The sequence below is a fragment of the Herpailurus yagouaroundi genome, unplaced genomic scaffold (genome assembly GCF_014898765.1).
Source record: "Herpailurus yagouaroundi ecotype Mexico unplaced genomic scaffold, PumYag 164, whole genome shotgun sequence".
NCBI lineage: Eukaryota > Metazoa > Chordata > Mammalia > Carnivora > Felidae > Herpailurus > Herpailurus yagouaroundi.
Window position 1 is genome coordinate 11,467,045 of NW_024412405.1, and position 13,582 is coordinate 11,480,626.

Genomic DNA, 13,582 nt, shown 5'->3' on the forward strand with positions numbered 1-13,582 from the left:
AAAGATGAGACAATTTTATATCAACCAAAACAAACATTACTAAGAAAATGAACTGAAAGCTCTTTTAGATGCAAAAATCTTATTTATCTCAAATCATGTGTTGCTCTCAAAGATTATTACTTACTTGGATAAAACTGTAAGATCACTGCTAAAACTCAATATATTGAATTTTAATACCCATTTGAAAAATACGGTAACCTCTACAAGAGGTAATAAGATACTAAAAATGCTTTCTAACAGCTACTCTTTTTTTTTTAAGCTTATTTATTTGAGAGAGAGAGTGCAAGGGAGGGGCAGAGAGAGAGAAAGAGAGAAAGAGAGAAAGAGAGAGAGAGAGAGAGAGAGAGAAAGGGAAACCCAAGCAGGCTCTGCACCGTCAGCGTGGAGCCCAAGTTAGGGCTTGAACTCACGAAGTGAACTATGAGACCATGACCTGAGCCGAAATTCGGAGTCAGATGCCCAACCAACTGAGCCACCCGGACACCCCTCTAACAGCTACTCTTAACCAGCATTCCTGATTGTGTACTTTTCAACACTGGGTACATTGTGTATATAATATTGTGTACATTTTTGTGATATCTTGCATGATCCTTTAAATAGTATGACTGCAGCCTTAACTTTCTGCCTATCACAAAGAAAAATCCCTTTATCATGTGACAAAAATATTCTGTTTGGAAATAAATGCATTATTCTTTGTAATTTTCCTTGACAGTGCTACTATATCTCAGAATTTTGTCTAGCAAAACTACTCTATAAAAGGAGATATAGAGAGGTACTAGTGCATGGGCTAGTAACAACTGCGTTCCGGTTTCCTACTATCTCATTTAGAGATAAATTATGTGTAGTGCCTACCACAGTGCCTGGGACAGGGTACATCTTCGATAATCGCAGACCAAAGTAATCAACTGCTTCATGGAAATACCTTTAAATAGGCTAAAATAGGTACCAGAAAACAACAATGCAACTAGAACAAGACAGGGACACCCCTTCCTCACTCTACTGTTTGTGGAAAACAAATAATAGAAAAATTAAGGAAGCATACACTTCCATAATAAGAAATCAAAGTTATCTATAGAAAATGTCTCTGATGTTTCAAAAAACTTACCTTGCTACCACGTGCCGGTGCTTTTCCTCACCTATTTTACCACAATTTGGAGGTAAGTCATGACATATGTCATCACATTCTAATCTGTTACTCATTAGTCATCTTGGCCAAGTAGAACTTCACTTTCACCTAGATACTTCCTTTCCCCCAGCCAGTTGAGTGCTCTTTCTTCTATCTTTCTCAGGATTTAAGTGGTTGAAGACACTTCTGTTGAGACATTTATGTATTTTAATTCCAAGCCTGCTGACCCTTTATTACCATATGTAGAGACTGTTTACATGGATATCTCCAAGGCAAGGCACCATTAATTCATCTTTTTTTCATGTTCATATTTGCAATTTTTCATTGGGTAGGGTTTTTTTTTTTTTTTTTAATTTTTATTTACTTTTGAGAGAGAGAGTATGAGCCGAGGAGAGTCAGAGAGAGAGAGGGAGACACAGAATCCAAAGCAGGCTCCAAGCTCTGAGCTGTCAGCACAGAGCGCGACACAGGGCCCAAACTCAGGAACTGCAAGATCACGACCTGAGCCGAAGTCAGACGCCCAACCGACTGAGCCACCCAGGCGCCCCTCATTGGGTGGGGTTTGAGAAGAGGTATCAGTGAACCAAAGAATATGAACATTTTTTAAAGGTCTTTGGTGAATGTTATCAAATTATTTTATAGAAAGGGTAAATGGATATTATATATTCCTATTTACCTTTGAGTTGTATGTATTTATGTATTTTAAATACAAGTGTTTTACTGAATATATTATTTGCAAATATGTTTCCCCCTTCTGTGTTCTGTCTTTTCAGTTTCTTGTTCTGTATCTTTTGAACACAGTTTTTAATTTTGACAAAGACCGATTTATTTTTTCTTTTGTTGCTTGTGCTTTTGTCCTATCTAAGCAACTGCTGCCACAAGCAAGGTCATGTAGATGTACCCTTATGTTTTCTTCTAAGAGTTTTATTGTTTCATCTTTTACATTTAGATCTTTTATCCACTTTAGGTTAATTTTGGTATAATTAACTCAATATGAGATAGGGATTCAACTTTATTCTTTTACACATAGATACCAACTTGGTCCAGTACCATTTGTTGACAAGATTATTCTTTCCTTCACTGAATTACTTTGGCACCTTTGTCAAAAATCAGGGATTTAGTTCTGGATTCTCAATTCTGTTCTATTGATCTATATGTTTATCTTTATGCAAGTACTATATTTTATGAGACAATTCTGTTGTTAAGTCTTGAAAAGGGAAACTGAGTTCTCCAACTTTGTTCTTTTTTTCAAGATTGCTTTTGCTATTCTGGGTCCCTTAAGTTTCCATATAAATTTTAGTATCAGCTTGTCAATTTCTGGAGAAAATTTTTTTTTGGATTCTGGAAAGAACTGCATTGAATGAGTAAACCAATTTAGGAAATATTACCATCTGAACAACATTAAGTCTTTCAATTCAGGAATATGAGATGCTATTTATTTGGATTTCTATTAATATCTTTTTTAATAGTTTTCAGTTTTTAGTTTTCACAGTATAAATTTATACCTCTTTTGTTCTTTTATTCTTTTGATGCTCTTAATGGTAACTTTTTCATAATTTTGTTTTTGGATTGTTCATTGCAAATAAGTAAAAATGCAATTGACTTTTATATATTTATTTTGTACCCTGTACCCTTGCTAAACTTATTTTGTAATAATTCCTTAATGGATTTTTCAGAATTTTCTACATACAACAATATGTCATCTACAATAGAGATTTGTATAACTTTCACCAGTAATAGTTGCTTTGTTGCACAAAACTGCTGTTTCAGAAGTGGATCTCTGCCATTTAACTTTTAATATAAATTGTATCAATATACAACTTACTTGAAATTGGCAGAATGAAAGGAATCTGATTGTAATTTAAAACTGCAGCACAATCAGGAACACGACAGGGATGTCCATTCTCACTGCTGTTGTTTAACATAGTGTTGGAAGTTCTAGCATCAGCAATCAGACAACAAAAGGAAATCAAAGGCATCACAATTGGCAAAGATGAAGTCAAGCTTTCACTTTTTGCAGATGACATGATATTATACATGGAAAACCCTACAGACTCCACCAAAAGTCTGCTAGAACTGATAGGTGAATTCAGCAAAGTCTCAGGATACAAAATTAATGTACAGAAATCAGTTGCATTCTTATACACTAATAATGAAGCAACAGAAAGACAAAGAAACTGATCCCTTTCACAATTGCACCAAGAATCATAAAATACCTAGGAATCAACCTAACCAAAGATGTATAAGATCTGTATGCTGAAAACTATAGAAAGCTTATGAAGGAAATTGAAGAAGATACAAAGAAATGGGAAAACATTCCATGCTCATGGATTGGAAGAATAAATATTGTTAAAATGTCAGTACTACCCAAAGCAATCTACATATTCAATGCAATCCCAATCAAAATTGCACCAGCATTCCTCTAAAGCTAGAACAAGCAATCCTAAAATTTGTATGGAACCACAAAAGACCCCGAATAGCCAAAGTAATATTGAAGATGAAGACCAAAACAGGAGGCACCACAATTCCAGACTTTAGCCTCCACTACAAAGCTGTAATCATCAAGACAGCATGGTATTGGCACAAAAACAGACACATAGACCAATGGAATAGAATAGAGATTCCAGAATTGGACCCACAAATGTATGGCCAACTAATCTTTGACAAAGCAAGAAAGAATATCCAATGGAAAAAAGTCTCTCTAACAAATGGTGCTGGGAGAACTGGACAGCAACATGCAGAAGAATGAAACTAGACCACTTTCTTACACCACTCACGAAAATAAACTCAAAATGGATAAAGGACCTGAATGTGAGACAGGAAGCCATCAAAACCCTAGAGGAGAAAGCAAAAAAAAAAAAAAAAAAAAAAAAAAAAAAAAAAAAAAAAAAAAAAACAACCTCTCTGACCTCAGCCTCAGCAATTTCTTACTCAACACATCTCCAAGGCAAGGGAATTAAAAGCAAAAATGAACTATTCAGACTTCATCAAGATAAAAAGCTTCTGCCCTGCAAAGGAAACAATCAACAAAACTAAAAGGCAACCGATGGAATGGGAAAGGATATTTGCAAATGACATATCGGACAAAGGGCTAGTATCCAAAATCTATAAAGAACTCACCAAACTCCACACCCAAGAAACAAATAATCCAGTGAAGAAATGGGCAGAAGACATGAATAGACACTTCTCTAAAGAAGACCCCCAGATGGCCAATAGGCAGGCACATGAAAAGATGCTCAACGTCGCTCCTCATCAGGGAAATACAAATCAGAACCACACTGAGATATCACCTCACGCCAGTCAGAGTGGCTAAAATGAACAAATCAGGAGACTATAGATGCTGGAGAGGATGTGGAGAAACGGGAACCCTCTTGCACTGTTGGCAGGAATGCAAACTGGTGCAGCCGCTCTGGAAAACAGTGTGGAGGTTCCTCAAAAAATTAAAAATAGATCTACCCTATGACCCAGCAATAGCACTGCTAGGAATCTACCCAAGGGATACAGGAATGCTGCTGCATAGGGGCACTTGTACCCCAATGTTTATATAGCAGTACTTTCAACAATAACCAAATTATGGAAAGAGCCTAACTGTCCATCAACTAATGAATGGATAAAGAGGTTGTGGTTTATATATACAATGGAATACTACTTAGCAATGAGAAAGAATGAAATATGGCCTTTTGTAGCAACGTGGATGGAACTGGACAGTGTTATGCTAAGTGAAATAAGCCATACAGAGAAAGACAGATACCACATGTGTTCACTCTTAGGTGGATCCTGAGAAACTAAACAGGAACCCATGGGGGAGGGGAAGGAAGGAAAAAAAAAAGTTAGAGAGGAAGGGAGCCAAACCATAAGAGACTCTTAAAAACTGAGAATAAACTGAGGGTTGATGGGGGTTGGGGGAGAGGGGAAAGTGGGTGATGGGCATTGAGGAGGGCACCTGTTGGGATGTTGGGGTGTTGTATGGAAACCAATTTGACAATAAATTTTATATTAAAAAAATAATGAAAAAAGATAAAACTGCAGCACAATTTTATGGCCATCAAAAAGGAAAGTTTTGACCTTTCCATAAGAAGCAAAAAAAAAAAAAAAAAATCTCATTTAGGAAAATGAGCTGAAAAGAGTTTTAAAAAAGATAAAAACAATTTTCATTTTTCTTAACTATACTAAATGTTTCTTTTCATCATTGAGATTTTTCTCTTCAACTATTAGCACAAAAATTACATTGCTGTGCCAAAATTCATGAGTTTGAGGATTCTGGATATTCTTAAGTAGTTTACAGGATCTTTATAAAAATTTCTATTGATGGCTCACTGTAACACAAAGGGTATCTAAATCAAAATCTAGGATCATATACTGTTTTCTGTTTATTATTTCTTTACTAGTAGTTAACAGAAATATTAGGCAAAAAAATTTTAAGTGCATGTACAGTGCACTTTTTCATCTTTAGGAAGGCTGAATTCTTGAGCTAATTTTCTTCACATCAAGAGTACTCTGACATTTTTCTTCCAAGTGAACTGTTTTCAGTATGAAGTTAGGCCATCATCTTTAAGATAACAAACGCACTATCATGAACTATTTTGACCAGTATCACATTACACAGAATAAAAGAGAATGGAAAACATCTTGGGAATCCAGAATATAATCATGAATTAAATGTAAGTAAACATTAGTTTGTTTTTGATATTTTTAAGTTTCTCATCTTAATATGCTAAACAATATTTCAATTTGGTGTTAGCAGATTTTATACTCAGTTTTGCTATTCATTCTGACCCTTCTATTCAAAATCAAAAATTTAAACATAAAATATTTCACCCTATCTACTACTTCTTTTTTTTAAGTTTATTTATTTATTTTGAGAGAGCAAGCACACAAACAGGTGAGGGGTGTCGAGAGAGGGAGAGAAAGAGAGAGACAGAGAAAGAGAGAGAAAATCCCAAGCAGGCTCCATGCTGCTGCCCGCAGAGAGCCTGACAGGGGGCTCGAAATCACAAACCAGGAGATCATGACCTGAACAAAATTTAAGAGTCGTATGTTCAATGGACTGAGCCACCCATGCGCCCCCACCTACTGCTTGCTCACTTAACTTTTCCCCCACCATGCTTCGTTTCCCCAAAGTTTCATCCTCACTACTTTTACATTTTTTATCAAAAAATACTAATCTGTATTGATTTTTGCACTTAAAAAATTTTTACAAATCATATAATTTACTATCTTACCCATTTTGAAGCGTACAGTTCAGTGGTATTAAAGACATGCAGAGTTTTGTATATGCATCACCAATGGCCATCTTCAGAATTATTTTCATCTTGTAAAACTAAAACTCTATGCCCTTTAAATAATAACCCTCTGTTTCCCACTCTCCCAGCCTCTGGCACCACCATTCTATTTTCTATGAATTTAACTACTCTACATACTGTATGATTTGGAATCATACAGTATTTGTCCTTTTGTGTCTGGCTTATTTCACTGAGCTCAATTCCCTCAGGTTCCTCCATGCTGTGGCACGTATCAGAATTTCTTCTTTTGGTCTATGTGTCTGTCTTATGCGAGCACCACACCATTTTGACCACAGCAGTTTTGTAATAAGTATTAAAATCAGGAAGTGTGAGCTTTCCAACTTTGTCCTTCTTTTTGAAAATTGTTTTGGCTATTTGGGGTCCATCCCTTAAGAGTCCATATGAATTTTAGGACTGACTTTTCTGTCTCTGTAAAAAATCGATTGGGATTTTGATAGGGATTGTTTTGAATCTGCTGAACATGGGTAATACTGAAGCCAAATCATGGGTAATACTGACATTATAACAACATTAAGTCTTCCAATCTATGAACCCAAGATGGCTTTGCATATATTTGTGTTTTCTTTAATTTCTTTCAGCAACATTTTGTAGTATCTAGTGTACAAGTCCTTCTCCTCCATGGTTAAGTTTATTCCTAAGCATCTTACTCTTTTTGATAGTGTTGCAAATGGAATTGTTTTTGCTTTGTATATTTCAAACTGTTACATAAATGGTATCATTAAGTACTTATATTTTCACAGCCTTCTTTTTTACTATTATTATAGTCCATGCATACATACTAAATGTAGAACAATATGCACAAGGAGGACACATAGCATCTTCAGGATAGCTGTCACCTCTGGAGAGGGAAAGGGCGGAATGAGATACCATAAAGAAGGGATTTAGCTGTAACTATGAATTGTTTCTTTTTCAGTAAGAGATCTGTATAGAACATTTGTGCATTTGCAATACTTTCCTTATTTGAAACATCTTTTAATTTAAATTTTTTAGATTAAAATAATTTTGAAAATGTGGGGTATCTGAAGCATTACTTCAGGCATACGACTTTGCTTGTACCACTCTTGGGATCATGACCCTAGAGTGTCACCTTGAGGCCAGTTACTTTTTCTTGATGTGGCAGTGGATGATCTGGGAAACCAACAGTCACAGCTCTCCCCCCGAGACCCTAAAATCTGAGACTTCGTATCAATGGGTCTTTACTTAGTCTGTGCTATTCATCTTGACTCTCTTCAATAGCACTGATGTCAAATGAAACTCAATCCAAATATACTTAGGAAAAAAAAGACACTATCAGGATTACCTGCTTTTCATTAGGTTTGATACTGTAAAACCAATAAATAGGGGTAAGTAGCTATTGATACTATGTATCAAGGTGGATATTTTCCAGGGAAATTTTTAATGCAATAATTTTGATGTGTTTTTTTTTAAAACAGCCCTGCTTTTCTAATGAGCTAAAAAGTAAAACAAGAGGTAATTCTACTGGAAAAATTCAAAGACACCATTTGAGCTGATGGTCTCTAGTTTTTCAACATGGAATCTGAAACAAGCACCAAGAAATAACAGCTCTAAGAAGTAATCTGAGCAGTTTTCTTATTAAGGCAAGGCACTGCTTAGAAAAACAGTGTATTGGAGTATCAGATGAACAGTAACACTTCAGTGGTGACTCAGTACAGAACTAAAAATTATGCTAAGTCTACATTTTTGTAAAGTTAACCTTCCCTGAGGAAAATGTTATAATATTAATACTCTTTACTATTCAATACACATAATTTGCTACTCAACCTGATATACACTTAAGTCTCCACTTACAGAGCTACGTTTTTAAATGATCATATAGAAAGGAGGAACATAAGGAATCAGGTAAGTACATCACAAAAAAATACATCATAAGACAACTGTTTAACTCCACCGCAGTTTTCACGTTAACAGAGTGGAGTGAAATACCTTTCAGGAACAAATGCCTCAGCAATTTTGGCACACAGAATGAATCCCAACACTTAAAGACAACCAAGGAGATGACCCTTCACTCATGAATGAATCTCATTTACGTGTGACTCTGACTACCACATAAGCTTCTCCAGTCTTAACAGCCTAGCACTTACCTAGCACAAGGTAGGAATATAGTACGGATATGTTGAATAAGTGACTTCTCCTAACTCTGATGGTACTTTCTAGCTGGGATCAGGAAACTGCCACCAGGAGGTGCCTGGCTGGCTCAGTTGGTAGAGCATGTGACTCTTGATCTCAGGGTCACGAATTCGAGCCCCACGTTGGGGGCAGAGTTTACTTAAAAAAAAAAAATACACATAAAAGCGAAAAAACTACCACCCTATACCTCAGCCTCACCAGTTCTTCTTTTCATGAAATCATATTATTTTTATTTTCATATCCTGTCTAAATCTTTTGATAAAAAAGTCATGTTTTCCAAACAACAAAATGACATTTCATTGCAACTTAGCCATGAGAAGAGAAATGTAGATTAATAAAATATCCATTGCACTAACTACCTAGAAGCTTCTGTGTGTTCAGGCTGAAAGTAAAACAGGAAAAACATTTCACAATATCATGATATTTTTCTGGCACTCACTCTCAAATCATATAATTTAAACATATCATTCATAACACAGTGTAAACACTAAATGTTAACGTAACACTGCTTAGTACAGACCCGAATTAAACTAAAGCAGTTCTATCATGGATATTATCCAAGGGGTTTAAGTTCAAGTTTTAAATTCCTTCAAAACAAAAGGAATGTCACCACAAGGTAAATTTAGCCTCAAGAATGTCTCACACAACATGAAGTCTCAAGAAAATGTTATATAGGCTTCAGATGACTTGTTTTAAAAGAGTGATTACCTACCACAGCTATCATATGTTTGGAATTATACTTAAAGATGCTCTTCTCTGGGACAAAAACAAAAGTATTACTTCTCAATAACAAAAGGAAAATGAATCAGGTGTCAGGAAGTGGGTGTAGAATGTGGCTAAATCTAGGAATGTATTTCCTAATTAACATGAGAGAACAAAACCTCCCATTTACATTCAGCTTCCTAAAGAAGGTGAAACAAGCACATTGCTGTGTTACAGACTCAAAAGATGAGAGTCGCTGAATACGTTAAAAATTGTTTGAAACAGGCACAGATCAATTTTCAAGACTGCCAAAAAAAAAAGAAAGAAAGAAAGAAAGAAAACTCACAGAGAATGTTGGCCCACTGTTTGATGCTACGACAGTATGAACTTCATCATGCAATTTTACTGAGAGCTGCCAGTTAGCCACTTGTGGTTGAATAATAGGCACTCTGAAGCAGAAAAAAAGAAAAGGAGTTAGTAATTTTACATTATTCTCTTAGTAAACTGATTTTCCTTTGGCGTTAAGTGTGCAGGGTAAAATTGCCACAGATTATATTTCAGATCATTATTTTAAAAGGCTCTGTCCCTGGAAAAAAGCTTTCAGATTTAAACTAGAGCAGTTAAAAACAAACATACAAAAAACACATAGACATTCCAAGGACAACAGTAATCATTCTGGGATAAATGTCCTAGTGCCATCCATTCAAATACCATTATCCATTCTATGAATTTGAGTTGCTTAACTATGACTTTCAAAAATTAACTTTATGCAATATTAATATCTTCTCAGTATTTTGCTACTGTTCCAGACTGTTTTCAAAAATTTACAACGTGAATCTTTTATTTTTCTGGGTTTATTGAGTTATGAGTGGTATGCATAAGAACTGCATATAATTAACATACAATTTAGTGAATTTGAACATAGTTATTCATTTGTGTTTCCATCACCATAATTAAGGTAATAAACATATCCATCACCTCCAAAAGTTCCCTTGTATATCCCTTCATTCCTTTTTGGTATTTTGTTTGTTTGGGTAAGAATACAATCTTAATACACAGGTCTTTTCTTGCCTATGATCCATATTACATGGTCCAGAAAAACTGGGTAAAGCAACCAGAGACAAAAACATTTTTAGAATACAAATATTTCCCACAATTTTTAAAGTAACAAGATTTTAATCATTTGTGAATTAGCCTAATTTAAATATTGCATGTTTTCATTATCTATGGTCATAAAGGAATATTTTACAAAGCAACTACACAGATACTATCCAGACTCTTGTCTTAAGTTATAGTTCCGAAAAAATGTTGCAGGTTATGTTTCAAGGTCACACCCCCTCCCGTGAATTTCAAAAGGATTCTTTGTGTATTCAATGAAAACAAATTCAGGCACAAAAACTATGATTACAATCACATCATCTCTAGACACAAGGTCTAATGGAGGATGATGGATAACTTAGGAGAACATTTGTATTTGGCCCACTATTTATTTTCTGAAAAAGAAGAAATGTCTTCAATACTCGAGAAGTGAAAATTACCGTTTTAAAATGTATCAACAAATCATTACTAATGAACATGGCAGACATGGACGATTCTCTCGGCAACTTAAATAGGGCTGTTTCAGAGGACAGAGCTTCACACATGGGAGCTTGAAAGAACAACAGGGGAGCATACAGGACACAGAGGAGGAGAAGGAGGAGGGGGAGGAAGAAGAGGAGGAGGAAGAAGAGGAAGAGGAAGAGGAGGAAGAGGAGGAAGAGGAGGAGGAGGAGGAAGAGGAGGAGGAGGAGGAGGAAGAGGAAGAAGAGGAGGAAGAAGACGAGGGGGAGGAGGAGGGGGAGGAGGAGGGGGAGGAGGAGGAAGAGGGGGGAGGGGGAGAAGACAAGTGTCACAGGGCAGAGTGCTCCAGTATGCCAACACCCCACCCCCCTCTATTTTGTCACTCTATTCCACAGGCATCTAAGTTTGTCTCCTTCATTGGCCTGTAAGCTCCTAAAAGATAAAGATCATTCCTGGGGCACCTGGGTGGCTCAGTCAGTTAAGCATCCAACTTCAGCTCAGGTCATGATCTCGCGGTTCATGAGTTGGAGCCCTCAGTCAGGCTTTGTGCTAACAACTCAAGAGCCTGGAGCCTGCTTCAGATTCTGGGTCTCCCACTCTCTGCCCCTCCCCCACTCATGCTCTTGCGTGCTCTTTCTCTCTTTCAAACATTTAAAAAATTATAAAAATAAAGATCAAGATCATTCCTTATTTTTGTTTCCCAGGTCCCAGCAGAGTTTGGGGAGAAAGGGATGATGGGGGCAGTAGGAAGCAATCTGAGGAGCACCTACTATGTGCCGAGCACTGCATAGGAGAGGCCACGTCACCCAAGGGGCAGAGTATGCTCCAGAAAGAGCACGGCCCCTGAGCTCTTGGCTTACTACCTGGCTCTTTTTGCATTATATAAAGGACCTCACCAGACTTCACTCTGTTTACCTTCAAAGGGGCTAACACCCCAACCTCTCAGGGGTTTTGTGATGACAGAAATAACCTCCCAGCTATATTCCTGGCAACCAAACTTTCCTAAGTCTTTACTATCCTTGACAATTATGTACCTCTGCTGCTCAAGATTGTTCCATGGTTTTCTACTTCATGTCAGGTGAAATCTTAACTGAGTTACCTACCATTCAAGTTTCTTATAAATAAGGTCCCTCTCTTCGTATCCAGTTTTATTTCTGATTATTCATGACTTGTGTATCTGGTTGCGCCAAAACCTTAAATAACTTCCCAAACCAAACCAAACCAAACCAAGCAGGAGAAATAAGCACAGTGGTCACAAACCCAGGCTCTGGTAACTCGCACAAGTGGGTTAAAAACCCAGCCCTTTCTGGGGCGCCTAGGTGGCTCAGTCGGTTGAGCATCCAACTTCGGCTCAGGTCCTGATCTCACGGTTTGTGGGTTCAAACCCCGCCTCGGGCTCTGTGCTGACAGCTCAGAGCCTAGACCTGCTTTGGATTCTGTGTCTCCTCCTCTCTCTGCCCCTCCCCTGCTCATGCTCGGTCTCTCTCTCTCTCTCTCTCTCTCCTTCAAAAATAAACTTTAAAAAACATTAAAAAACAAACAAACCAGCCCTTTCATTAATTCATTCTTGAGCAAACTATTAAGTCTCAATCTCCTGATGAATCAATCTAGATATATAATAGTATCTGCATCACAGTGATGATGTACTGAGAACTAAATCAAACAGTGCATGTAAATGTTAACTTTTATTAATTTGATTAGTCCCAACCATAGGGCTATATATTCATTTCCACCCACCCCCATAACTGAAATCCCTTTAAGGGAAACCCTGGATTCCTTCTGCTCCACAAACCAACAGATTATTCAAGAAGAATATCATCTCTCTCATAAACTGCTCCCTAACCATATAGGTACTGACCATAGTACAAACAACTTCAGTGAGCTCCCTGCCACTTAACCTACATTATAGGCTTAATATTTTTCACAATTTAGTAGCCTGAAGGAGGTAATTCTTTCAAGTAAATGTGGAGACTCTTTTCAGTTATGCAACAAGCCTCTGTTTCCAGAGGAGCTGGGAAGTTAATGCTGACATCCGGTTGGAACCCAGACTGAATTTTCCCACAGAAAGCAAACCTACAGATGGTAGCGAGATACGGTTGCCACCCTTCAGAACCTAACTACTATTTATTTTTCCATTGTTTTATTTTGACCCACATCTGTTTCATATATGTTAGAACCTGCCCCAAGAGGGACCTTGTAGAAAGAGCACAGGCTCCTTTGAGTTAAAATGCTGGGGTTTAATCTCCGTCCATTCCCTTACTAACAAGGTCCCAGGGACTCCAGTACTTTGGCCCCAAAATTTCCACACCTGTGAAATACAGCTGGTGCAGCGCTGGGCAGGTGATGGGGGAGCTGTCGCTTCTTCTGAGTACACAACTCCTGAAGTGCCCTTTCCTAACAATTTCTTTTAAGGTGATGTGTTACTAGGAGGTAGGAAAGAGGCTTCACTGTGACAGCAAGCCCTTGAGATACAAGATGGTCACACCGTGGAATCTCTTCATGAGTTCACTCTTCTGCAAACAAAATCTGCTAAGATTCCTCCGGCTTTATGTAAGTTTGAAAGTAGCTTTGTTTTGTTTTGTTTTGTTTTTAAATAAAATGGATGGGGTTGGGCATACATGCCCAGTGTAAAGATCCATAAACTGGGCAGTAGAAATAAACTGTAATAAACTACAAATAAAGAAAGTAACATGCACCAGCCTGGAAGTATAAAAGTATATGTGTTCTATTTCTGCAAAATCAT

The 13,582-nt window shown here is 37.1% G+C and overlaps 1 protein-coding gene across 7 annotated transcripts in view; it reads right to left on the bottom strand.

The window, feature by feature from the left end:
• The window catches only part of PCCA (propionyl-CoA carboxylase subunit alpha), a 418,320-nt gene that overhangs the window by 133,464 nt on the left and 271,274 nt on the right, over nt 1-13,582 (bottom strand). For 6 of the 7 annotated variants that reach the window (XM_040487139.1, XM_040487136.1, XM_040487140.1 and 3 more), the window contains one exon: nt 9,626-9,728. In XM_040487139.1, the coding sequence (XP_040343073.1) occupies nt 9,626-9,728 (103 nt within the window). Of the gene's footprint in view, nt 1-1,125; nt 1,313-9,625; nt 9,729-13,582 lie in introns of those variants that run through there. The other variant, XM_040487142.1, reaches the window with a different exon arrangement.